This window comes from Festucalex cinctus, chromosome 19, assembly GCF_051991245.1.
Source record: "Festucalex cinctus isolate MCC-2025b chromosome 19, RoL_Fcin_1.0, whole genome shotgun sequence".
Lineage (NCBI taxonomy): Eukaryota > Metazoa > Chordata > Actinopteri > Syngnathiformes > Syngnathidae > Festucalex > Festucalex cinctus.
This window is the reverse complement of record NC_135429.1, coordinates 9,184,303-9,210,841: the sequence shown is the minus strand read 5'-3', so window position 1 is coordinate 9,210,841 and position 26,539 is coordinate 9,184,303. Positions and strand designations below refer to the sequence as shown.

The 26,539-nt window shown below is 39.5% G+C and overlaps 1 protein-coding gene across 2 annotated transcripts in view; it reads left to right on the top strand.

Annotated features, from left to right (window-relative positions):
* col22a1 (collagen, type XXII, alpha 1) overlaps positions 1-26,226 on the top strand; it is a 41,617-nt gene extending 15,391 nt beyond the window's left edge. Inside the window, exons 6-64 of one of the 2 annotated variants that reach the window (XM_077507700.1) lie at positions 127-402; positions 476-556; positions 2,207-2,323; positions 2,410-2,454; positions 2,544-2,606; positions 2,755-2,793; positions 4,101-4,154; positions 4,254-4,307; positions 4,382-4,435; positions 5,432-5,485; positions 5,570-5,614; positions 8,116-8,169; positions 8,243-8,296; positions 8,602-8,637; positions 8,719-8,748; positions 9,972-10,025; positions 10,102-10,155; positions 10,862-10,915; positions 11,154-11,207; positions 11,297-11,350; positions 11,446-11,499; positions 13,394-13,447; positions 13,595-13,639; positions 13,720-13,782; positions 13,912-13,965; positions 14,080-14,121; positions 14,214-14,246; positions 14,378-14,431; positions 14,813-14,866; positions 14,965-15,018; positions 15,096-15,149; positions 15,254-15,307; positions 16,101-16,205; positions 16,761-16,805; positions 17,104-17,181; positions 17,261-17,296; positions 17,413-17,466; positions 17,574-17,618; positions 17,722-17,757; positions 17,836-17,949; positions 18,222-18,275; positions 18,932-18,985; positions 19,062-19,115; positions 19,199-19,252; positions 19,395-19,448; positions 19,570-19,623; positions 19,709-19,762; positions 19,847-19,891; positions 20,078-20,131; positions 20,639-20,692; positions 20,801-20,854; positions 23,016-23,087; positions 23,156-23,191; positions 23,291-23,335; positions 23,400-23,579; positions 23,657-23,723; positions 23,800-23,982; positions 24,444-24,521; positions 24,623-26,226. In XM_077507700.1, the coding sequence (XP_077363826.1) occupies positions 127-402; positions 476-556; positions 2,207-2,323; positions 2,410-2,454; positions 2,544-2,606; positions 2,755-2,793; positions 4,101-4,154; positions 4,254-4,307; positions 4,382-4,435; positions 5,432-5,485; positions 5,570-5,614; positions 8,116-8,169; positions 8,243-8,296; positions 8,602-8,637; positions 8,719-8,748; positions 9,972-10,025; positions 10,102-10,155; positions 10,862-10,915; positions 11,154-11,207; positions 11,297-11,350; positions 11,446-11,499; positions 13,394-13,447; positions 13,595-13,639; positions 13,720-13,782; positions 13,912-13,965; positions 14,080-14,121; positions 14,214-14,246; positions 14,378-14,431; positions 14,813-14,866; positions 14,965-15,018; positions 15,096-15,149; positions 15,254-15,307; positions 16,101-16,205; positions 16,761-16,805; positions 17,104-17,181; positions 17,261-17,296; positions 17,413-17,466; positions 17,574-17,618; positions 17,722-17,757; positions 17,836-17,949; positions 18,222-18,275; positions 18,932-18,985; positions 19,062-19,115; positions 19,199-19,252; positions 19,395-19,448; positions 19,570-19,623; positions 19,709-19,762; positions 19,847-19,891; positions 20,078-20,131; positions 20,639-20,692; positions 20,801-20,854; positions 23,016-23,087; positions 23,156-23,191; positions 23,291-23,335; positions 23,400-23,579; positions 23,657-23,723; positions 23,800-23,982; positions 24,444-24,521; positions 24,623-24,816 (3,894 nt within the window). In that variant the 3' untranslated portion in view covers positions 24,817-26,226. The remainder of the gene's footprint in view (positions 1-126; positions 403-475; positions 557-2,206; positions 2,324-2,409; positions 2,455-2,543; positions 2,607-2,754; positions 2,794-4,100; positions 4,155-4,253; positions 4,308-4,381; positions 4,436-5,431; positions 5,486-5,569; positions 5,615-8,115; positions 8,170-8,242; positions 8,297-8,601; positions 8,638-8,718; positions 8,749-9,971; positions 10,026-10,101; positions 10,156-10,861; positions 10,916-11,153; positions 11,208-11,296; positions 11,351-11,445; positions 11,500-13,393; positions 13,448-13,594; positions 13,640-13,719; positions 13,783-13,911; positions 13,966-14,079; positions 14,122-14,213; positions 14,247-14,377; positions 14,432-14,812; positions 14,867-14,964; positions 15,019-15,095; positions 15,150-15,253; positions 15,308-16,100; positions 16,206-16,760; positions 16,806-17,103; positions 17,182-17,260; positions 17,297-17,412; positions 17,467-17,573; positions 17,619-17,721; positions 17,758-17,835; positions 17,950-18,221; positions 18,276-18,931; positions 18,986-19,061; positions 19,116-19,198; positions 19,253-19,394; positions 19,449-19,569; positions 19,624-19,708; positions 19,763-19,846; positions 19,892-20,077; positions 20,132-20,638; positions 20,693-20,800; positions 20,855-23,015; positions 23,088-23,155; positions 23,192-23,290; positions 23,336-23,399; positions 23,580-23,656; positions 23,724-23,799; positions 23,983-24,443; positions 24,522-24,622) is intronic. The other variant, XM_077507699.1, reaches the window with a different exon arrangement.
* The last annotated feature ends 313 nt before the right edge of the window (positions 26,227-26,539 follow it).

The window sequence follows — 26,539 nt, the reverse complement described above, 5'->3', positions numbered from 1 at the left end:
AAGAAGTAAAATAGAATAGAAAAAAAATAAGTTGCTCTTTGTAATAGTTAATTTGTCAATTAATTGTGCACTAATCTCCAATTGCATCAGGTTTCTCTCAACACAATCCTGTAACTGTCCTGACAGGTGTCTATCAGGCTGGACGGTGAGAACAAGGCGGTGGAGTACAACGCCGTCGGCTTAACCAAGGACGCCGTCCGAGCTGTGTTCCGGAACTCCGAAGTGGACAACCTGTTCGACCGCAACTGGCACAAGATCGCCCTGAGCGTGGAGGCCAAGAGCGTGTCTCTCTACCTGGACTGCAAACACATCCAGACGCTGCCCATTGGCGACAGGGAGGACATCGACATCCAAGGAAAGACGGTCATCGGGAAGAGATTGTACGACAGCGTGCCGATTGACGTGAGCTGAGCGCCATGGCGACGTGTCATCAATCTTCACAGCCGGCAGCGCCGCTCATGTCTGTTTCCTGCAGTTTGACCTCCAGAGGATGGTTATTTACTGCGACTCCAAACATGCCGAGCTGGAAACCTGCTGCGATTTACCCAATGGGCCTGTGAGTACACATCAATGGAATTTCTTGCAAATTTCAAGTTATTTTTGGCCTTTTTTTGACACGCTGGTTAGTGTGGGTTCTAGTGAAATATTGCAATATCTAATAATATCGTGACACGCAAATCATCCTGCAACCACAACTCATAATTTTTAACCAAGCTACTGAAGCTTAAGGACTGATCTCTGGATGACCTTTATGTACATCCTGAATGAATTTTTGCTATCTATTTATCCCTCATTTAATTTATTTAATTGCTTGAGTGTATTCCAGCATGGCACATATGTATTAACAACCATTCACTTTCACACCGATGGGCAATTTCAAGGCATCAATGAACCTGATATACAGAATTTTAGTATGTAACCCGAATATAGTTGTATATAACCCTAACACACACACCTGATATTTTTCTGTCACCACACTTTATGGCCACCACGATGCTCCAATGCATGGTACTCTTGACGCTTTCCGTTAAAAAATAGTTTGTTAAAGCGATACTTGACTCATTAAACAATTTGCATCAGTGAAAAGTTCATATTTTGTCCAGAATGAATTTGATAACTTCATTATTCTTTCAAGGTGGCACGGTGGATGACTGGTTAGCACGTCCACCTCCCACTACTGTGGATACAGGTTCGAGTCCATGCTTTGGCCTTCCTGGGTGGAGTTTGCATGTTCTCCCCGTGCCCGTGTGGGTCTTCTCCGGGTACTCCGGTCTCCTCCCACATTCCAAAGACATGCATGGCAGGTTATTTGGGAGCTCCGAATTGTCCCGAGGTGTGCTTGTGAGTGTGGATGTTTGTTGGTCTCCATGTGCCCTGCGATTGGCCAGTTCTGGGTGTACCCCGCCTACTGCCCGAACCTAGCTGGGATAGGCTCCAGCACCCCCAGCGACCCTTGTGAGGAATAAGCGGTCAAGAAAATGGATGGATGGATGATTATTTTTCATGTACAATGAATACCTTTAAAAAGTATAATTTTACTACTTGCTGTCGATTGATGACATCACCTGTGCCGAGGAAGTAGGGAACGACCAATCAGGGCTCACCTGTTTTCTGGGTTTGGTCAGCAAACTGAGCCATGATTGGTCGTTAACTACTTCCTCAGCACAGGTGATGTCATCATCAGTCGACAGCAAGTCGAAAAATGACTTTTTAAAGGTATTCATTTTACATGAAAAAAAAATGAAGTTAATTATAGACAAAATATTCCCTTTTTTTTTTTTTTACTGCTGAAAATGGATCAATGAGTCAAGTATCCCTTTAAAATAGCTTCTGTTGAGTTTCATCATTTTCAGCTTGAAGCCTTTCAGCAACCTGAATTTGGTACAGATAAATCTTTATCACACAGTTCGAGCCATTCGGATAGATTTCCCCTTGTTTTGCTCAGATGCCTGGTCTAGGAGTTTGATGTTTTTCTTAGTTGTAGTTTCACAGATCCCGTTGCCATCTGTAGAGCAAATTATGCTTTTGGAGCAGTATGACTGCCGTAAAAGCTTCTCGAAGTGGTGCTGACCTGGTCGGGGCAGGCATCATTGTTTTTTGCCAGCCGTTGTGGCTTAATGATTATTGTTATCAGACTCAAGCCAACCTGCAACCTTAATGAGGACAAATAAAAATGGCAGAATAACATACCGTGTGTCATTTGTAGTGCCCTAAGAAGGTTGTGACGGAGGCTCCTCCTCTCGCAATCCCCACTCCGACACCCACTACGGCGGAGCAGCAGAGGGGCCCTCAAGGCAACTGCTCCTGTCCTGCTGGAGACAAGGTGAATGACTTCTTTCCTTCCGTTCATCCTCCTAACTTGTATTCCCACGCAACACTTTTTCTCAAATGGCTTTTGATTCCTCGCAGGGAGAGGCTGGTGCGCCTGGCCGTGCAGGTCTCCAGGGCGAAAAGGTCTTCTACCCCGTTACCTTTTAGCCAAAGTATCGTCAACAATTGCGCACGTTTATAGTGTTGTTTCGCTGTGTGGACGACTTTTACAGGGTGAAGCAGGCCTTCGAGGTGCCACCGGTCTGCCGGGCCTCAGAGGAGAAAAGGGAGAAAGTGTATGGGAAAAAAATAACAAGCATAGAAGAATTACTTATTTAATGCTAATTTACACAAGTCATTTCAGACCGCATGCTTTCCGTCTGTCTCTTCTGGCTTTCTGCCAGCCTCGATAATAATTAATCCTTGTTGATTAATTATTTGCAGGGCAAAGTCATCTCTGTTAGAGGTGATAGAGGTGAAAAGGTAAGTACACCTGTTGCTACTCGCGCTGCATGGGCCGTATTAGCCACTATGTTTGTCTGAACTTATTTAACAGCATGTTGCTAAACCTGTACTACTTTGCATATTTCATATATATTCATTCATTCATTCATTCATTCATTCATACTGGTGCCGATAACGGTACTCGTGATGGTGGTGGATAACGGTATTGACTGCCCTCTTATGGCCGTTTTATGGTCAGGGACTAGAAATTAAAATATGAGTAGAAAACTGACATTAATTTCAATTATTATTTTTTTTGAAAAAAAAAATAACTGGAATATATACATATTTCTTCATATGTAGTTTTTAGGGGGAATTGCATGTAGTAGTGGTCTCTGTATTTGGTATGGATATCGGTGATTGGTCGAGTTGATTATCGAAAAAAAATAGTGGTATCGAACATCCCATATATATATGTTATCGTCAAGGAATACGGCATGAAAATCCAACTTTGTGGCATGATATCACTGTTCATTTTTGCTTGCATATTTCTTGTGTTTCTTCCCATAGCTTGATGCAATTTGTTGCTTATATGGCACAAATTGTGACACAAGCCAGCGCTGCACTGCGGTTTACAAAAAAAAAAAGAAGCTATTTTGGTCATTGAGTTGCATGGGACGAAATTGAATTCATCCCACTTTGATTGCCTCTAATTGCACCTTTCATTGACTCGCTTGCAAGGGCAATCCCCCTGTGTAGCAATGTTGTTTTAAGTCATGTCGCTTGTGAGCGGAGACGGTCTTTATCCTAATCTCGGATGAAAGAAATGACGTGTGTTCAAATTATATACATATGGCTCTGGAAGGCAATCTTGTGTGACAGGTTCAATTGGTTTATTATATATCACTCACTGTGTCATTTCAAAGCCATTACTTTCAGAGATTTTTCTACTTAAAGAGCCGGGTTCTTTTAGTTCTTGGGACACTTTACTGGTGCTCCAATAAATCACATGAAATTTTGTTGAGGCAGTGGGCACCAATTCCAAACACAGAAGTTCCTGCAGTTCCAGGTTGAAGTCCCAGCAATTGAAATATGCTAACGAGTCTGAAGGGCAGTGCATACATTCCAATTTTTAACCTCTTAACCAATTTTGTAAAGATGCTCTGGTCAAATGGTTATCACTCGTGTGTGTCTTAACTCTGTGTACAATAATATAATGTACTTAACACCACCTGACCGACTAACCCTTCTTTTTGTGGCGCTAACAGGTTGTGACAGCACGCCGTCGCCGCCTTGCATGCTGGAGTTCATGCTCCACGTAAATAACAAGTCCTTTATTTGAACAGGGTGACAGAGGCAGCATCGGGCTGACCGGTGGCCCCGGACAAAGAGGAGAGAAGGTCTGGCGTTCCTCAACCTGGACTCGCAGCCCATTTGCTTTCTGAACCCAAACAGTCCGCCAACTGGTCCTGACTTTGTGTTTTTTAATGATCCGACAGGGTGTCAGCGGGATTCCGGGTATTGATGGTCTATCTGGAGAAAAAGGAGAAAAAGTAAATATGAGTTGTGTGGATTTATTATGAGAATGAAATGACATATGTACGCTTCTTTGTCATTGTTTTGATAGGGCGAGGCTGGGCGGGCGGGCAATCCAGGACTTCCTGGTCTGATTGGAGAAAAAGTGGGTGATTCACTTCCTCTCTAGATTCCATTCACAGAGTAGTGTCGCCTAATACAGTGCACCCTGCATATTCACTTTGTTTTTTTTTTAAACCAGTTCACCATCATTCGCTGAAAAAACTTTAAAATATGCTTATGCTCTGTCCAAAGTGATAACATTGCTTTGGCACCATCTAGTGGCACTTATCTGCCAAGAGAAGCATCATGAAACATTTGAGTCAGGTGTGTCTTGACCTCTGACAATGGTTAAGAAACACTGATTAACCCCTAAAAGTAATCCAAAAGGAATATTTTTGCTTCCATCTTGTGGCATCTATAGGCAATTACAGACCCTTTTATTCATACATCTGTCAGGGGTGTCAGGCGATTCAAAATGTTTTAATTGTAATTAATCGCATGACTTCAATAGTAATTAGATCTGTTCTAAATATACAACAAAATATTTTTTTCCAAGTTTTCATACTCTTGTTAAGGAAAGTGGAAATAATGTTTAACTAATAGCAATATGGCTGCATTATTGATACAGTAATTGAGTAATTTCATAATTCATAAAATTGAGTTATAATTAAAAAGATAAACTCGTCTATAAAAAACAAGTGTAATGACGACTTGTGTTGAGGTAATTTTTCTGCCACTAGATGGCATCATTGCATTTGCAAGATGGTGACAGCTCAGTGCATTTTTCTTTTCCTATTAAGAGCTATCTAATCTTTAACATGAAATAAATTGTGAAATTATGCACCATTTTTAAATTGTAAAATACAACTTGACCCCAGTCTCCACAGATATATGCATTATTAAATTTATTACTATTAAATTTTGATGTGGACTGCTGCGTTGATACTGGCTTTCCAAGTAAGGGGCGGTCCTTAACGGCACGTTTACAAAAAAAAAGAAAAAGAAAAAAAAAGTGGCATTAAAGGAACTTTAAATTACCTCAAAATGAATGCACTAATTTTGACAATGTCAGTAATGTTGACTGGTCTGTCCGATGTAGGGCGTTCAAGGTGATGCAGGCTATCCAGGAACGCCAGGACCAAAAGGTGTCCCTGTGAGTGTCTGCGTGTACTCGATTACAAATTATGAAAATGATCATCTTCTAAAAATAGCGCAACATTTTTTTTTTTTCTCATAGGGTGACGAGGGAAAAAATGGTGAAAGAGGATCAACAGGACTGAGCGTGAGTGTTGTTGCATTTATAACACGCTTAACATTTACACATTTGTGCTTACCGCAATTAAATTGGAAATTGTATTCAAGATGAGTAATTAAAACATTCACTGCCAGCCATCTTCACAGAGGCAATCCCGTTCGCTCCCGGCTGTTTTACTGGATTTTGACTGATTTTGCAAGGCCCACAGAATATTGTGTTCTATTGCTATAAAGGCATGGAACTTAGCAAAATAAAGATTAAAGTCTCTTCTTTCATCAGGAAAAAAAGTATGTTTCTATCTGTTTCCGTTTTTTGCAGCAATTAGCATTAGAAGAAAAGTTTCATCAGTTTTCACAAATCTATTTAAAATTGTAAGTAATTGAGCTTTTTTTCTCGATGGCCCTGGTTGATCTCCTTTGCTCTACTGCCACCTGCTGGCCGTTTGTGTAATAAGTACCATTTCTGCAACCGTTCTTTGCAGTTGAGAGGCTGCATCAAAGCCTTCTGTATGCTCTAGCATAAAAAAACAAAAACAAAAAAAACAACACAAAAAAAACGTATAAATACGTCTTTGGGACACTTGTAACGTTAAAAAAAACATATTTATACGTTATCGGGAGTAAATGAGTTGAAACATTTTACTTGACAAGCCCCACCCCTCTGCATTCTCTTGGGAGTAATCAAGCCACAAAATATGAAATCTTACATTTCTGTGGGAACAGGTTCCTTGTCCGTGCATGTGGTTAAACGATGAAAATGTTAAGTTAAACAAGCACATTACGTGGTCATACCTCAAGGACAACTCGGCGTGAAAAGCGCAAACCGCCGGACATCAAATTGCACAAACAGATGTGACTTCCTTTGATTCGCGCGTCCCACTTCCCGTCTGCTTCACATGTGGGCGCTTATTTTGGCTCCGGTGCCGCTAATTCTTGAACCCGCAGACACTTTGTTGACATCTCAAGATTGCGCTAACATTTCGAGCACCTCGATCGCACGGTGCGCCCATTGTCGTGATGCTGCAAGGGACAAGACACCTGCCGGTGGCCACTTAATCTTGACCCTTCGCTAGGATAATAATCGGTACCAAAAAAAAAAAAAAATCCTTGATGACTTTACCACATGGCACTGCAGGTTGTCAGCATACTGAAATCGCATCAAATGCGTCCCTGTGACATGTTCAGCACAGACTGCCTTTCGTTCAAACTGCAATTCGACAATTTCCTGTAGGTCAAAAGTGGGGAAGGTACTTGAAAGTGATGAAGAGACTTGAAGTCACTTACCTGACCTCTATTCTCACCTCTCTCTGCGGAATGACTGCTCCTGTAGTGTTTTATTGAAATCTGAAAAGGAGCCAGTGTCAAATTTCCCACACAACCCTGAATGCAACGGTTTCAACAGCGCAGCCACTTTTGTCATTGACATCTACAAAATTATCACACACAGTATTTAAAATATCTACAATACATGTTTAAAATGAATACAGTGTATGTGTTGAAGTAAGTTGAGGTACTTCATAGTGCTTTCCTGCCATCTTGTGACATCTTGGTGCCAAGTAACTATGTTGAACTGAATTTAGGAGCATCATGTCGTGCTTTACCATCATCTTGTGGCATGTAGGTTCCAAGTCTCTATACTGAAGTGAGTTGAGGTACTTTAAAGTGCTTTGCCGCCATTTTGTGGCATCTTGGTGCCAAGGAACTACGTTGAAGTGAATTTAGGAGACTCATGTAGTGCTTTACCACCATCTTGTGGCAAAATGGTTCCAAATATCTACATTGAAGTGAGTTGAGGTACTACAAAGTGCTTTGCCGCCATCACGTGGCATCTTGGTGCCGAGTAACTATGTTGAAATTAATTTAGGAACGCCATGTAGTGCTTTGCCACCATCTTGTGGCATCTTGGTGCCAAGGAACTATGTTGAAATTAATTTAGGAGAATCATGTAGTGCTTTACCGCAATCTTATGGCAAAATGGTTCCAAGTATCTACACTGAAGTGAGTTGAGGTACTTTAAAGTGCTTTGCCGCCACCTTGTGGCAACTTGGTGCCAAGGAACTATGTTGAAGTGAATTTAGGAGCGTCATGGAGTGCTGTGCCGCCATCTTGTGGCATCTTGGTGCCAAGTAACTATGTTGTTGTGAATTTAGGAGTGTCATATATTACTTTTCAGCCATGACTTAAATCGATTGTATGAATGGCAACCAGTGGATGAACAAGTTAACTGTCCCTCTGCCATCTAGTGGAAGAACATTTAATTGTTCTCCTGGTCCCTGCACATTGCTCGCATATATCGATGACCACAGATACACTATTTAATGATTTTTTTTTTTTTTTTTTTTAAACCAATTGAGCTATATGGGATAATCTCACTGAGTGCATTGAAATGTTGCATGTATCTTTTCTTGATATTGTTAATTTTCTAAAAACAAACAAAAAAACTAATAATAATGCCACTAAATTTCCACTTCACTCTCACTCATAATTTTTATTTTATTTTTTATTTTTAATTATTTTTATTTTTTTAAGGGTGAGCGCGGTTTGGATGGATTACCTGGAAAACCTGGAATTCATGGCAAAGACGTAAGTTGTGTACTAAGAGCAGAAAGGTTTGCTTCTTATTGTTATCACAATATTTTTCTCTCAAATTGTTCAGGGCTTGAGAGGAGAGGCTGGCTTGCCCGGGGCCAGTGGGGTCAAAGGTGATAAGGTATGTCCCCCCCACTCCAACATCATGTATAAATCATTTTCTAAAGGTATAAGCCAGTTTTAGAGTGTGCGTGTGAACACTCCAGACATTCCCCTGTCTCGTTTCGTGCCATCAAGAGTCAGCACGCTCGTTTGTCTGCCTGCAATTAGTGACTTTCTTCGCTCATGTGCATGCACGCACCCAGCATGCATTGCAGTTGTCCTTTACTACAGTTATTGTTAGCTACTCGTTATCATGTCGCCTGAGGGAATGTAAGCGTTTTGAGTTTTAATGTGCTCTTTCTTCTTGTGGGAACCGCATCACAGGGGGAGCGCGGAATTCCCGGATTACCTGGTGATGTGGTAAGTGCTATAAAAATGTGTGCATATTAAAAAAAAATACTGACACTTTCAGTTTTATAATTGCTGCTTTTTTTTTTCTAGTTCCAAAAAGAAGGTCTAAGAGGAGATAAGGTGAGTTAACATTGTAATATAACCTAAGCATGTAAATAACTGTTTGGCTTTCCCTGGTGTCGGCAACCTTTACTGTCAAAACAGCTATTTTAGGCCAAATAAATAACAAAAACCCCACTTCATTGTTAAATCATTTGCTCCCAAAAACTTGTGTCCCAAAGATTTTTTTTATTTTTTTATTTTATTTTTTTTTTATAAATGCTAGACTCGAGCATACAGAAGGTTTTGATGCGTCCTCTCAAACTTCAAAGAACAGGTGAAAAAATGGTCGTAAATACAAAAACGGCCAGCAGGTGGCAACAGAGTATAAGAGATCAACAACGGCCTTGTTGAAAACGAGCTGATTTCCCCACATTTCTAAACAGATTTGTGATTAGTGATGAAATTTAGCTATATCCTAATGCTAATTGCTGCAGAACAGATACTTTTTTCCCTGATGAAAGAGGAGACGATAGTTTTTTTTTTTTTTTTTTTGGTAGGTTGCATATTTTTATAGCAATAGAACACAATATTCTATTGGCCTTGCAAAATCAGTCAAAATCCAGTAAAATAGCCGGGAGCGAAGAGATTGTTGAAAATGGCTGGGAATCAATGATTTAAGTTTTTTTTTTTTTGGACATTTTATACCTACTTTTTTTTAACGTTTTCACTTCTGCCTATTTTTTATTTTTTTTTGTAAATCATTTTTCTGACATTTTTTGGCAATTTCATGTACTTTTTTTTCCGGCTTCTTCCTTTTTGCACATTTTGTTGTCAGTTTTTTAGAAATTTAGGCAATTGTAAAACTTTTTCACCAACCTTTTGTTATACAAAAAAATATACAAAATTGGACTTTGACATTTTTGGAATATTATTCATTTTATTTAATCATTAATTCATTAAAAATTTCATCTAGAAAATGAAAATAAATATGTAAAAAATATGTTTTTCTTCTAATATTTTTAGAGATCCAGAGAGCCACATGTAGTGCACGAAAGGACTATTCCGTACTGTTAGGCACAACTTCTGGGGGGGTCAGCAGAGACGCAATAGATGTGAAAATAGTTTGAATAGTTTCAATTAAATATAACATTGGTCACTTCAAAGCCATTTTCCAAAACCCCCTACTTCTGCAAATAGCACAATATGAAAAAGGTCGAGGGCCACTGTTTATCAACCTCAAAGCCATGCTTGTGTTTTCATTAAAATATGCAAATATATGCTAATCATTTGGCCAATTTCAGGGAGAACTCGGGCTTCCAGGGCCTCCGGGAGCTGACGGCCCACCCGGACCACCTGTAAGGATTTATTACTTCCTTTCCGCTGTAGTGATGCGTGCAGTGTGATGATGAAACCAACCTTTCTGCTTCAAAGGGTCCTCCAGGACCACAGGGGATACCAGGAGAACCTGGGGAGTTTGGTCAAAGGGTAAGATCTGCACCAAAAACTGAAACATTACCCGATTGATTGGTTCCTTCTAAGGCCGTGCTCCGCAAGGGAAAAAAGCTAATTGCTAACAAACAAACAACCTTCTAAGCTCTGGTTGGATTATTTTATTATTTTTTTCCCCCTCTCCTGAGATGTTCTCCAGCGAACCAAACATATGGCCCGTGTCAGCTGGCAGCATTTAATCTCGTTGGTAAATGAATCGTAGCCCAGCGAGACGATTTAGAAAACCTCCACGTTAATTCCTTGCACTAATTAATGAGCGGTGTTTTTCTTTTATGCAGCATCCACCCAAAGGATCTTAGCTCCCAGTGGTTTTCCTTAACACTGACAATAGGAACTTCCAACATGCAAATGAAGACAGAGCTCCTTTGGTTCTCAAATTCTAGTGTAGGGGCTCCCTCTAGTGGTACATGTAATAATGACTCCCTATGTACAGCTTTGTTGTGTTTAGCAGCTAAATAGCCATTTAAAAACAGTGTTGCTATTCATGTTGGCTTGTAGAACTGAGTACTTTTTTTCTTAGTTTAAAAACATATGAGAACTATAAACCACTGCTCACATATTAGAATATGCTCCAATAAACTATTGTAGCTGCTCTCCTAATGTGAGTTAGGGTCATTTTTCCACTTCTTAAACAAAAATGCATTTTTCATCTTTACTTTTCCCCTCTTAATTTGTCTTCCAGGGAAAGAAAGGTGAAAGTGGATTGCCCGGAGTGGATGGACTCCCCGGACCGATCGTAAGAACGGATTTCATTTTCATACTATTAAGCAATGAGCAAGAACAAAGGAAATTTATTTCATTTAAGAGTACGGACTACTCAATTATTCAACGTAGAATAAAAAAATAAAAAATGACTTGCAAGTCTGGAGGGCGTCGTTAAGTTTCAAATTAACTTTGCAGGTTGTTCCAAATAATTTCCCTGCAAGCTTTCGCTTGTAACTTTTTATTCAGGTTGTAAATGTTTTGTTTTGCAGGGGCCGCAGGGTCCACCGGGACCGCCGGGGAACAACGGTAACACTGGACCACCTGTAAGCAAACTATAATCATGTATTTATTTATTAATAAGACATATATCCCTGACTGGTTTGTTTAATAATTTCTATCTTTCATTATCAAGGGTCTGCCGGGTGAAATTGGATTTTCCGGCAAACCTGGCGAGGCTGGGAAGCCTGTGAGTTTCACATAAATGATTTAATGTAATTAAAGGAGCACTGCAATATTTCATGTCTGCGCCACTGAATGTTTTCCATCTTTGATCTTCAAAAGGGTCTTCCTGGTAAAGATGGGCTGGACGGTCTTCCTGGAAATGATGGCGCTATGGTTAGTATCGTTTTGAGGCCAGTTATACTGGTTAACTTCAATTGATGTGAGGAGCCATATTTGGTGGCTTCAATTGAAATTAGAGGGCATATTAGGCAACAAATGTAGTAACTTACACTGAAGTAAGGAACCACAATGGTTTGTTACACTAAAATAAAGAATCATGTTTTGCACCTTGTAGTGAAGTATGGAACTAAATGTGGAACACTACATTTGATTGTAATTAACTGAGTAAGAAACCATTTATGGCACCTCACACTGAAATAGGGCACCAAAATAACTGAACAGCGATACTCTAACTTATGTAGAAGTAAAAGTAGGGAACCATATTTGGTACCTTTGATTGAACTCTATTTTGCACTGACGTAAGGATCTACACCAGGGCTGTCCAAACTTTTTCATTTGAGGGCCACATACAGAAAATCACATAATGTTATGAGAGAAATTGTGTTTAGTCCTAAAAATTGTACAAATAATTGATTTGTGCTTTTGTATATTTAGAAAAATGCTCCAGTATATAAACCAATTTATTTGTAATGTGGCAGTAGGGTTATTATAGTTTTTGAATTTTTCATTTTAGTTTTTGTTTTGAGTTTTTTTTTTTTAATTTAGTTAGTTTTAATTAGTTTTCAGGGTGGTTCTTTTAGTTTTTTTTTTAAATTAGTTTTAGTTCTTTAATAAATGCTTAGTTTTAGTTTAGTTTCAGTATTAGTTTCATTTGTATTTTATTTTTTTAAATGTGTAGTATTGTGCGCAATATTTAAAAAACACCATGGGCGACATCTTTATTCCGGTTTATATAAAAATATCATTTAAAATCATCCCCAAAAGCTCATGCATTAAATTAATTACCAAAGACTAAAACAAAGGACATGTTTGCTATAATTATAGTTAGTTTTATTTTAGTTAGTTTTGCAAACATAAAATGTAGTTTCAGTTAGTTTTCTTTTTTTAAAAAGCATCTTCGTTTTTATTTTATTCCGTTAACGAAATTGTTTTTGGAATTTTAGTTTTTTTTGTTAGTTTTAGTTAACTAAAATAACCTTTTAATAGTACCTGTGTTTTTCGACACCTTCCCTTCTTACTTTGACCATCTCCAAACATTTTTGTTTTTATTTTATTTGAACTCAGTCAAATGCCATTTTTAGCATATGTTGCGGGCCACTAAAATATGGATGGCGGGCCGCAAATGGCCCCCGGGCCGTAGTTTGGACACCTCAGATCTACACTATCTGGTAACTTACAGTATTTGATAGCAAACTGATGTAAGGAACCATATTTGGAGCTCATTTAAATTTACACTGTAGTTGAAGTAATTATATTTTAAGTTTTGCACTGAAATAGGTAACCACCTTTGGTACCTTACACTTAAATAAGAGCATAATTAATAACTGCAGCTGACTTAAGGGACCATAATTGGTTCCAAATTGAACAAGGAACCATATATCGTACCCTACATTGAAATGAGGGCGCACATTTTGTAACAAACTGATGAATGAACCATATAACTTAACATATAACTTAAATTGAATGGAGAAACTGTATTATTTTTTTTTTACTTACATTAAAGTTAGGAACCATATATGGTTCTTTCCACTGAAATATGAAACCATACTACCATATGAAAACGTTTTTACTTCAAAGTAACTGACCATATTTTGTACCTTGAAATAAGAAACGACTAGAACCGTATTTGTCACCTTATTGAAATGAGGAACTGTAGTCTGATAGCCTGCCGACTACTTCATGGAATTCTAAGATATTATTTGAAAATCTCATTTGAACGGGACAACATTTTTGGACTCTAGCGTTCGATTAGCTGCACAGTGTAGCTGGCACATGCAATTTTCAAAGTAGTGTATGACATCTTAGTAAAGGTATGATGTCTCTGAAGGGGCCCAGAGGAGAGCGTGGAGCAGATGGTTTTCCTGGCAAAGCTGGACCGAAGGTACTGTGATTACTGTGTATCTCCATCACAAGCACACCGGGCAGCTTTTTTTTCTTCTTCTTTTATTTATTTTTTTTTAACTATGACTTTTTCCATATGCAAATCTCTCAACTTAACGGCCATGTGAACCCTCTCAACACCTCCTAGGGAGAGGATGGGCCCCCTGGACCAAGAGGACCTCCAGGGGAGAGAGTGAGTAGAAGATCATTATTTAATTATTATTATTATTTTAATTAAGTTTAGAATTGAAGTTCATTTTCTGAAAAAAAAAGGGATTGGCTGGCCCACCTGGTGTAGCTGGTGCAGCTGGAGCAAGAGGAGAAAGGGGAAGTCCTGTATGTATATAACAAACAACATTTATTATAACGCATAATTAAACTAAGTAATTCCTAGATCTGTCTTTTATTTTTTATTTATTTATTTATTTATTTAAATGATTCATTCTGTTTTATTAAATTTATTAGGGTGACAGGGGCCAGGAGGGACAATTGGGCCCAAAAGGTGAAAAGGGTGACAAGGTAAATGAAATGCCATTTTTGAACCAATAATGTACCAATACATCTAATGTGTCTAAATAGTGCTCATCTTGCTATAATTCATTTCACATGATTGCCGCCTCCTCCTGCTTTTAGGGTGAAGTTGGAGCAAGGGGATTGCCCGGCGTGCCCGGAAATGTAAATTACATTCAATAATAGCAAAAAATAAATAAAAAAATTAAAAATATGAATTGTGCAGTATTTGACATGTATTTGTTTTTGATTTACAGGTAGCAAGTGTCATTCCTGAGCCGGGTGAACCTGTAAGTTGAATCTCAACAAAACAAGGTCCATGAAAAGAAACAAAATGTGCACAGAAAATGGAAATATCAAATATTTAAGAGCTGATTTCCTTTCTTAAGCTCACACATATTGACTTTGTTGTAACTTGAAGGGAAAACCAGGAGAAAAAGGAGAGAAGGGGGACCAAGGACAGACTGGCGAAATGGTGGGATTTTGTCAATATGCATTTTTACATTTCAACATTTTTTTATTTTTTATTTATATAATATTGCTAAACTACATATTGCAATGTGCTAAAGAATCCACTAGATGTCACCAGAGATACAAGAACTTTATGAACCTGTCCTGCACACAGCTGGGCAACCGAGATGCCTGACACAGTCACTGGTGTTCATTTTGCATTTATGGATATTATTTACCATACATATTATTTTTCAGTTATTTGGATTCCTTTCAATAACCAATACAGCGCTTTCGGAAAGTTGTATCTTAAAAATGGGACAAAAACAAACCAAATAAATGACAAAGAAAAAAATCCAATTGCTTAATTAAATCAATCGTGCTAATAAATATGCTTTGTCTGAAGGGCCCGAGAGGATTACCTGGTGAGCAAGGCTTTAAGGGACCACCTGGACTAGCGGTAAGGCAGGACTTGTGAAGACACACTTGATTAAACAACATTGAATTAATCAATCAATCAGTTGATCATATTTGAGTTGACCTTTTCTTCCTTGTTAGGGTCCAAAAGGCGACACGGGACTTCAAGGAGAGGCAGGACGTGTTGGGGACCCGGTGAGTTGAATGGCTTGAAACTGCTCAACAATGGTACAGCCTAAATGGTATCGTAACCACTAATGTGTTTGCTCCAGGGGCCTCCTGGTGTAGCTGGTCCTCAAGGGCCTCGCGGGCTCCCGGGCAACGTGGTGGGTCTGCATGCCCAAATTGATGGATACTGTCTGACGAACAAGTTTACGATGCCTCGCTTTATGATGGAACATTGATTTTTATTTAGTTATTTATTTTTTAGGGCATACCAGGCATCACTGGACCACCTGGTCCGGCTGGAGAGAGAGGAGACAAGGTCAGTTCATTTTTATGTGGTTTGATGCGATTCATATCACGATTCATAGGTCAGGATTCGATTCGATACCGATTAATCCTGATATGAATTTATAAGTCGATTGTTGCGATTTTTTATTTTATTTTATTTTTTTTTACATTTTTTTTTTATTCAAATTTTAGAAAATACTAATCAGTAAACTTGGACAGTGTAAGATTTGTATGAAATTGTGTTATCTGAAACTTACGTCTTATACAGGTGGTAATCTGTTTCATGTTTGAACGGCATTGAAATAAAATATTGATATAATATAATATAATAACATTCTTCATATAACATTCTTTCATGCTTAAGGTGTAAACCCCAAGACGTTTTGGTGAATATTTTTCCGTCAAAAATGGATGTTAAAAAATCGATTCGGCCGCCTATTGAATCGATTCGAGAATTGTGTGATGTAATATCGCAATATATTGCCAAATCATTTATTTTTTATTTTTATTTTTTTAACACCCCTAGAATGTATATATGGGGGGGGGGGGCACTTGTAATAATTTGCATTTGTAATAATAATAATAATAATAATAATAATAATAGTAATAATAATACTAGTAATAGTAATAATAATGATAAGAATAATAATGAAAATGAAGTTGCTTGATTTATGTATAAAATTGTCTATGTATAAAATGCATAAAAGTCTTGTAATACATGTATTAATTCATTATTACCTATTATTTTTTATATTGTATTTTGTGTATTTTGTTTAGCAATATATCATCATCATAAACTTACAACTTTTTTTTTTTTGTTTAAGGGTGAGTCAGGCAAACCAGGGCAAGCAGGCCAACGAGGACCACCCGGAGAGCCTGGTTTGATCGGACCCCCAGGACCAACAGGGAAGGGAAAAGATGGACTAACTGTAAGACATTCACTATAATCCACACTCGCATTACTCCATATTATTAACGTTTGTGTTTACACTGTTGACTTAAGTGTTTGCAATCATTATCCATTGAATTAAATATGTATCATAAGTCTCGGGAAATAATCGTAATTATCAGTAAATATTTATGTAACAGCTTTTTACTGTCTTCAGCTCTCTCAAAATATATATATTTTTCTTCCACACGTGGTGTGCTCGTAAACATGTGCAACGTAGCATACAGGTTGAACCACAACAAACCTGAGTTGGCACATTTTGTGCTGCGGCGCAACATGTTCCTCCATCCTTTTTTTTTTTTTTTTTTTTCCCACCTCAGAGCTGCTGACGGGCAAACATGAAGCATGCTTAGTTTTTCTATTTATTTAATTATTTTTACAGCAGCCAGGTGTGGCACCGAGGCCTCGCTTCTGCCATTTATGTGCATGAAAAATGAACTCGTGCACACTTTTGAATGCCTGATTCAGTCTTAAGAGGTTTATATGAGGTTTGTGTTTGCAAGATGTTTAATTAACGTGGTTTGTGATATTACAGGGTGAACAGGGACCACGGGGAAATGAAGGACCCCCAGGGCCAAAGGTAATTTGATTTTATGTGGTTTTCTCTACGTATGGTAGACAAACATTGTAACGATACTCGCAGGCATAGATTATGTCTGAAGAACTACACCTTACATAATCTGTTGCGAAACTCTTCTTCATATATATGTCTGTATTTCCGTATTATACTGCCTCCTTGTGGCCGAGATGCGCAGATCATGAGGCGTACAATCTCGGTTCATTTTCAATGATTCTGATATTTAATGCACAAAACATAAAATAAAAAAATCAGAAGTGAGGATGAGAAGAGTGGCGTAAGCTTGGTTTGTGTCTCTCAGGGCCCCCCGGGGTCAAGAGGAGAGCCAGGTTTACCAGGCGACAGGGGCTCCCCAGGGGAAGGCAAAACAGGACCTCAGGTATGATCGCCAGTTCCACTATAATGTGATGTTTCTATTTAGATTTTCTCTCTCATGACTGCCTTTTGTCTTCTTAAAGGGCCCACCTGGAAATAATGGGGACCCTGGACCACCTGTAAGTTTATTCTCGGGATATATCATATTTAACTTATGCAATTATTAATTTGGATTTAATTAGCATTCCATTTGATTTGATATATTTTTAATTTCAATCATTCCCCCCTTTTTAAGGGTTTGAGAGGCTTACCTGGCATTCCTGGTCCTGATGGCCCTGCCGGACATAACGTGAGTCCAAATTTGGCTCTGACTTGGTCATACAAATTAAAATATTGATTCTATGTGGTTTATAATACCATACTTGTAATCCACTACCGTATTAATTAACCAATTAGGGGTTACCGGGAAGGCCGGGAGAGAAGGGATCACCTGGAGAGCCTGTAAGTATGAATAGGATCACCTCTAAAGCACTTTTTTTTTTTCTTTTTTTTTTTGTCAATGGGCACACTTAATTTTCACACTTAATGATCATCTTTTTTTTAGGGAAAAGCAGCTGACCTTTCTGACATCAAACTGAAGGTAAGTTATAAGCGCCATTGCTTGTTTTAAGAGTTACACAAGGAACATCCAATCCAATCCTATTTTTGCATCATTTAGGACATCTGCTCAGACTGCCCAGCAGGCCCTCCCGGACCAGCCGGCATCCCGGGACTGCCAGGCGATAAAGGGCAACATGGACCTCCTGGGAAAGATGGTCAAGATGGCTATCAAGTAGGACAAAGTCATTTGTATTCTGCATTATCGGTGATATCACCGTTCCCCTAATGTAAAGTCAATGGAGTGTGCGTTTGTGTGGGTGTGGGTGCATTCATTAGGCCTAAAACGAAGCATGAGGTCCAAGTTACTAATGTGTGCTCATCAATCAAAGTACGCCCCAACGCAGTCTGCATCATTAGTAGGGCCTCCTCCGGGGGCACTAGTGAGCAATTATGGCACGCTTAGACTTCCAGGACGAAGACTGATTGTCTGCTGTGTCATTACAGGGCGCACCGGGACTACCGGGACCTCAAGGACCTCCCGGAGCTGATGGAGGAAAGGCAAGTTGGCACATTAATGCCTTTCCTTATCGCTGACATGGGCAAATGCTAATTCATGTTGTTGTTTTTTTTTTAATACTCAGGTAATAGCCTAAAGTCTCATCTTATTTTAGATTTAAGTGGAAACTTCATCATCAGATTTGTTTTATTTTATTTTTTTTAAATCCAGATTACATATTTTCAGTATTTTTTTTTTTTTTTTTTTTTGCCTGAGCTGAACTCAGCCTGAGTGGTGCTGTCTCATGCAAATGAGCCACTGCTCAATGCGCCCCCTCGACTGCGAGGCCAATGCCAAGTACCCCTTGTGTTAGCATGACAACGGAGAGCGAAGCTAGGGCGTTGTGACAAAGAAAGTGTCTCTTGCAGGCCCTGAATGAAGAAAGACATGATTTGACAGTAAAAGGAATGATTGTGTTTTCATTCATGAAGGCAGCACTTCATCAAGCCACCGATTGTTGTTGTTATTTTGTGGTGCAGATTTGTGTATGTGACACATGCAACGCAAACACTGCAGCTCTGCTTCACTTTTTTTTTTCTTTTTTTTTTTAAACCAAGCAATTAAAACGTCAAGTCGTAATTTCTTTTATGTTTATATATTTTCAAAATTTTTTTTTTAAATGCTCCATCTTGAAATACAGTTTAATTTATCCACACAGGGACTCAAAGGCGACCGAGGTACTGCTGGAATGCCAGGAGATAAAGGAGAAAAGGTAGACAGAAACATTAGTTACGTCAATATTTAGATTATATTCTGTCTTAATCATTTTTTCTGATGTTTTTTTGCAGGGTCACCCTGGACCTACTGGTCACCCTGGTCCTGCTGGAATGATGGGTGCACCGGTAAATTGCTCTCTCTCTCTCTCCAAATAGTCTCAGAAGCCGTGCGTGCTTGCTCAGTTTGATAACATTTTGTTTGTGCTCAGGGCAATGATGGACAACCTGGTCCACCTGGTCCCCAAGGACCCCCCGGAGAGAAGGTCAGGCAAGAATCATGTACTTTCCCACTTATAACAGCCACGTGTTAATAGTCTGCAAACCTGCTCTCTAGCATATAGGGCACATGTGGTGTCTCGTACTCACTTTATCTTTTTAATGACTCTGTCTGTTTGTTTTTAACAGGGCAAAGAGGGTCTCAAAGGGATCCAGGGTCCTCCGGGTCTTCCTGGCATGATTGTAAGAATCATTATGAGGCATCCAAAGTATATACATTCAACTGCAGTGTGATCATAATGTCTTTAAGTTGCCCAAAGTGTTGTAGTCATGTTTAATCAAAATATGTCCTACTCAATCGCAGGGTCCACCTGGAAAAATAGGAAAAGACGGTATACAGGGTGAACAAGGCGAACCAGTAAGTAGAACATTTTAGCCGGCATTTTTTTTTTTTTGGGTCACCTGATGGATGCTGTGATGCAGACACCATTTTTTGATTCCAGGGCAAACAAGGCGAACCTGGACCACTTGGCAACCCTGGACTTCGGGGACTCCCAGTAAGTAGCCTCCGTAAACCCAATCAAAGGCAAAAGACCACAAAGGCATCTACAGCCAGTTCACCATTGTCTCTTCCTGTTCAGGGATTCAAGGGCCACAGAGGAGAACCTGGTTCTCCTGGGTCAAAGGTAAGAAAAGTAACAATGAGTGAGCTTACAATATCTAATATAGAGGTGTAATGGTACATTTTCGATACGGTATAGAAGTATTTCGAGTCCATAAGTGGAACATAGTTGTATCCGCGCTTGTTTATTTTATGCATCTTGTAATAGTACACAAGTCATGTCAACTATATAATTTCATGTGTCAAACAGGGAGAAGATGGAAAGCCTGGATCACCTGGACGGGACGGCAAACCTGGAAAGGAGGTACAGCATTCTTTAATAAGTTATATATCACTCATGACTGTAATTTTCATGAATATATCAAATGTAGAAATCTAGAAAAGGTGCTTTATTTCCTTCCAATAAAGCGTGGAGCGTGAAAACCTTAGAATAATTGAATACTGTAAATATAGTTGTTCCTCCCAGCTATGCTGTATAGGAGAGATACATATTTCACCGTAGAAAATCCTGGACTGTTAAAACGGCATAAAACATCCTTCAAGGCGCAGCATTGCATCCTGTCGTCTTCTGGAATAAAGCCCACTGATGATTAAAACAAGCTTGGAGCAGAGTGCCAAAATAACCTTTAATCATGTCTGTATTTCACTGTGTAGCAGTTTGAAATAGTACACTGCAGACGCTTTCTACATTATGAGAGTTTTATCACCATGAGGAGAAACATTTTTTAAATCATCTGCGCTCACATTTAAAGACTTCAACAGCTTCCTTCTTCCATGTTTATATTTTGAATTTCTTGTTTTGTTATGGCAGGGTCCAAAGGGGCCTCCAGGACCGGAGGGACTCGTTGGACCAAGAGGAGAGAAAGTGGGCATGAACGCACGACTCAGCACAGTGTCATGTCAAGTGGAAAGACGTACAGATGTATGGAAATAAGTCCACCACTTCCTGTCTCTTTGTGTCGTTCCCTCCCAGGGCAAGCAGGGTGAACCAGGGCCGTCGGGCAAAGCAGGTCTCCCAGGAACTCCAGTGAGTTATGTCACTACTCCACACTATGCCACTTGTTTGTTTGTTTTTGTTTTTGTTTTTTAAAAGTCATTCTGCAACAACAATATCAGCGTCTACAAACAGCCACGCTGTCACGACAACAACTTTGACTGATGGTGATGGTACGTTGCTTGGCAATAAATGGAAGAAGAAACAGGAAAAGATACATTTGCAGAACGGGAGCATGCCGAGTGGATGTGAAGCGTTGCTCAATCTTGGAGATGAGCTGTCAGGTTATGATGGAAGTTGTATTTGCCACGGTGACATAGTACATAGTACATCTCTCCTTCGGGTGCCTATGCTGGAAATTAGTTGTTGGAAAATGATTGCGATGGAACATCAGGGAACAGGTTGCACTTGAATGGATCCTTAAGCTGCACAATATGTATGCTATTATTTCAAAGGCCTTCACAACATTTCATTAAACATTGAGTTAACAGATTTTAAAAATGAAACACCCAAAATATTGTTAGATTATATTTAGTAGGAATCTCTTGTGTACCGGTAGTTTTGTATAACCTCGTTCACTCAAGAACTACTCTGCTAAGTAACCAAAAATGCTAACTGAATTGACTGCTTGACGAAATAAGTGACTGACTCTGGCTGAAAGTCTAGCTAACTAGGTAGCAAAAAAAAAAAATCAAATTTGCTAAATGATTATCTGACTGTCAAGATAGTTAACAAAATAACCATGACTAACTTGCCATATAACTGACTAATTAACTGACAGCTAGTTTTCAAGTCATTAAAAGCTGACTACAATAGAACTACAATCTGGCCTACTAACTTGTCAGCTAACTAGTGAAACAAAATAGCTGACTAGCAAGGAGTTCAGTTGGCAACGATCAAAATTGCTAAATGATTAAATGACTAGTTTGCTGACTATCGAGTTTGCTAGCAACTAACTTTAACGAGTCAACTCAGTTACTGTAAAGCTAGCCGAATAACTGATTGACAAATGATTACTACAACCTGAACTACTAACTAGTTATCTAACTAATGCCATAAAATAGCCGACGAGCAAGGTATTTAATTGGCTGAGGTTAGTTTGCTCTCTATCGAGTTTGCTAACAAATTAATTAACTAGTCAGCTATAGTGCAAAAAAGTTAGCCAAGCTAGCCATGACTGATTTACAAAGAAAATAACCGACTGAATGTCTACCACGTGAAGTAGCAGAAAACGGGATCGATTGTGGCCATCTAATAGCTAGTTATCTAACAAAACAAAATAGCTGAATAGTAGCTATTTAATTGGTTAACTACCACCTGACCTGAATTACTATTGAGTTTTCTTACTAATATCAATATCTCACTTTCAAGCTTGGCAACGATAATATAAACTCTTAATGCTTAAAAAAAAAAAGTGTGACGTGGGGAATAACATTTTAAATAAATTATTTTGGCTTTAAACTTTAATATCCCTTTGTTTAGTTTTACAACATACCTCTTAAACTAAACCTCCTCAAGGTATAGACAGAAGACTCACTCAGTGACTGTCACTTATTACAGACACCCATCTCTTCAAAGTGCCACCCTAGTCCTCTTAAAGCTTGTGAAGCCTCTGCTCTCCATGTAATTGAGTGATTTCACACTCAAATGATGTCACTCCACTTCTGTAAGGAGAACGAGGTGATACAAGGACCTGGCCATGAACACTGGAGCACAGTTAGGAGACTGCAGGTCCTTGGAGCTGATAAATGGTTTCCTGGAAGGAGGTCGCTGCCCAACTACATCAGTCAGCAGAGGAGCAGATAATCAGAAATGGCCTCAAGGAGGGAAGAGGGAATCAAACTGAGGAAGAGATATTGTAGAAAAGAGGCAGGAAAGCGAAATAAACGCTACATTTGGTAAATGTTATATGTAGCCACGTGAGTCCAATATTCATTTCTGCAAACATTGGATAATCCATGCTGGTCCTTGGCCCTTATAAATGTTTTCAATCCATTCTAGACGGTAAATCTCACAGGAAAGATTGCTTTATGAGATTTTGATCCACGACGCTGCACCATGTTGATTAGAACGCTAAGCTAAATGTTAATCTCACTGAATCCTCCCTAAGGAGCGGCGTTTTTGGAGCGCGCTCAAGTACGAGGAACTCTACATTTTGTGTGTGGTGAACAGCCATGTCTTTGCCATCATTCAGGGTTTGAGAGGTGAAAGGGGAGAACCCGGCAATCCAGGATTACCAGGCTTCAGTGGGCCTAAAGGGCCTGCGGTAGGTGTCTGTAGTTTATAAATCCTGATCCATGTTTTTCCAGTATTGACATATATACCGATTTCCAGGGCCCGCCTGGTCCTGTTGGTCCGGAAGGGAAACAGGTAGCTTACACTAATCACTTATATTTTTTTATTGTACAGTACATATTGCTATTTTTATTTTTATTTTATTTTATTTTTTACATCTTTGGGGTCTTGTAGGGAGTCCCAGGCCGAGCAGGTGATCCTGGTCTTAAGGGGCAAAAAGTAAGTACCAGGATTTATTCACATGCACAAAAACACAACATACAAATATTCGTATCAATTTCAGGGTGACACCGGCATGAAAGGAGATAAAGGACAATCAGGAGAACCAGGTATACCAGGAAATACAGGACCACCTGGCAGAAAGGGCCATACTGGGATGATGGGCATGTCAGGACCACCGGGTGAAATGGGATCTCCTGGGCCACAAGGACCTTCTGGGAACCCTGGAATGCCTGGCCCCAGAGTAAGTCCCTCTCCCTCTGATAGTATCCATTACCATGGACGATGTTTTGCAAATAATAATCATCAACATCTCTACAGGGGGAGTCTGCATCAATGGAGCTGATGAGAAGACTCATTCAGGAGGAACTGGCGAAGCAACTGGATGGTGTGGCAGCAGCTCTGCTTTGGTTCTCATGTTGCCTGAAGGAGTTTCCTTAAGAGTGTTTCTTTTGTGCTTCCAGCCAAATTGGCCTACCTCATGGCTCAGATGCAACCAGCCCACGTGAAGAGTTCAGTGGGACGCCCAGGACCACCCGGCACTCCAGGTAAAGACGGCAACCCTGGACGACCTGGCCCACCTGGTGAACCGGGTATACCTGGACTGAATGGAGGCGAAGGATCGAGGGGGCCCATGGGTCCTAAAGGTAGACACTCACTTATTTAAAAAAAAAAAAAATGTAGTCAGTGTTTTGGTCTACACAGTTGACCACAGATTTGAATGGCCTTGTGAAGTGATTCCCAAACGGTCAGTCCGTTCCAGGCCAAAATTGGTACGCGGTCAGGGCTGATCCAGCACCTTGCAATCCCCAGCCGATGAATAGGATTTGGCGCGTGCCAGCTGCTGTACGCACCCACACAATCACCCACCTTGCCACCGAAGAATATTCTTGGAATTTGAATTTTGGTTACAGTACTTACTTGCATCTACATATGGCAGCTAAATTTTATAGCTGGCTATAAAACCCAAAACTGAGATCCACAAGGTCCAAAAACTGTATGAATCTATATTGTTTAGCAATAGACTTTGAGTGGTGTGTATCTCCCTATAACCAAGGCTTTTACATGACACAATCCACTAATCCTACTTTTGTGTTATTCCTTCCAGGTGAAAGAGGTACTAAAGGAGACAAAGGAGATTCTGGGATTGGCGAAAGAGGAGAACAAGGCCCTCCTGGTGCATTAGGTAAAAAACCACAACAGCAAAAAACATACAAACTGTTAGCCGGCTGTTAATGGATTTACAACGACCTAACTTGAGCACTAAAGTGCTTATGCCTACCACAGGTCCAGCTGGTATGCCTGGTTATGGTAAAGACGGAAGCCCAGGACAAGCTGGAGCCCAAGGGGAGCCAGGAAACCCCGGCCCCACCGGTCAACCCGGCCCTCCCGGACCTACTGGCCAATGTGACCCCTCCCAATGCGCCTACTACGCCAGCCTTGCGAACAGACCTCACACCAAAAATGTCAAGGGGACTTAAAAAATTTCTAAAAGATGACACCAAGAGCTTGAAGTACAGTTGTATTTATGAACAATGTAGGGTCTGACTCAAGAACTTTTGGGGAGGGGAATAACCTCACTTTTTGAGGACTGAAGCAATACGTGCTGATGGTCATTACAGTATTTTTCTTTATTTTTTTTTTTTGGTATGACGCTTGCAATTGACGGGGATTGGACGCTGGTGACTTTTGAAGACGGAATGTGGGCAAAGAGGGCAGCTAAATATTTTCCTGACTTGCATGCTTCCTGTAAAATATCAGGAGACAAGGCGGATGCTGCAGGTCCTTCCAGGTATGTCAAGCTTTAGATTTATCTCAACGTCAGTTACTTCCTCACCAGAATGATCGGCCGCTGCTGTTGGGTAAATGCTCGGTATAGGGGTCATTATTTTCTTGATATTGGATGGGGGGGGCATTTGGGAAGCCATATTTAAAATATTAGGCAGTATTAACAATGATTGTTTGTAGGAGTGATGGTAGACCGCAGTTGTGCTTCTTATGTAGCCTTGAACAGGATCACCTTGCCCTGCTTTTCCGAAATGGTGGTAAGTAGTACTACCTTCTTTTTGATATGTTTAAGCTATAACAATGGAATAATCCTACGGCCAAGCAACTCGCCTCTGATTCTCCCAACTCATTGATTTGAGCCTTTCTACCTCTGGGAGTGTTTTTAATGATAAAATCTGGCTTGTTATATAAAAAAGTAAAACTTTGAAAAGGATTTTACGTGGAATTAAAAATGTTTTTTTTTTTTTTTTTTTTAAAGCGCTTCATTAAAGAGGAATGACTTTCCTCGTTCGTCACCGCATTGACTTGCTGAACTGCTTAGCTCATTGCTGTTTTTCAGTTTTTTGAAAGGCGCGTTGCTTCAAACCACTTTCTCATGTGCCACTTTATCACTCTTTGCTGAGGCTTATTAAGAGCTTACATGAATGGGCCAAGTAAGCTCATCTATTTGTCACCAAATGTGCTGGTCATCTACAGTACATAGTTCATAGGGTTTTCTTTATGTATTCTGTTTGGCTTTCTATAAATCTATTGGTTCTTACAAAAATAAACCCAAGGAACAATTTTCAAAAATATCCGACGAACCAGAGGAGAAATTATAGAAACAATTGCGTTACTCTCTATAGAGCTTTATTAGTCTGTTCTAATTTATGACGATTAGCTAATGCTTAACTTCCAAATCAGTGATTCCATCTTTTGTGTATTTATAGTTTTGAAGAATAATATAACCCAAGTCCCTTTATTCCGTACTGCAATATACTCTGTTTTTATCTGGTGAAAATGGTGCTAAAGTGTTTTAAAATAGTAGCATATTGTAAGTATTTGAAAGACTCATGTAATGTACTGTACTATAAAGATTGGAATAAATTTGTCTCAAACCCCCAGTTGTAGGCTTTGATTGTGACGAGACTACAGCTAGCCGATTTTACAATATATAATCTAACAATTAGTTACAGTAATCACCTGTGCTTAGCTGCATAGTTTTATTATTGTTTGTACACTCTCACTGTGTTCAAATTGGCTGTAAGGTACGATAAGATCGTCCTTGAGATGATTTCCAATTGAGCTAATGGTCATATTTGAGCTGAATGTTTGCAGTGTGCGCACACAGGGGATAATATTGACTTTCCTTCGTATCCAGGCAACACCGTCTGACATCTTGGCTAACCTTTTGAAGGGACTTTCTAAACAATGCAG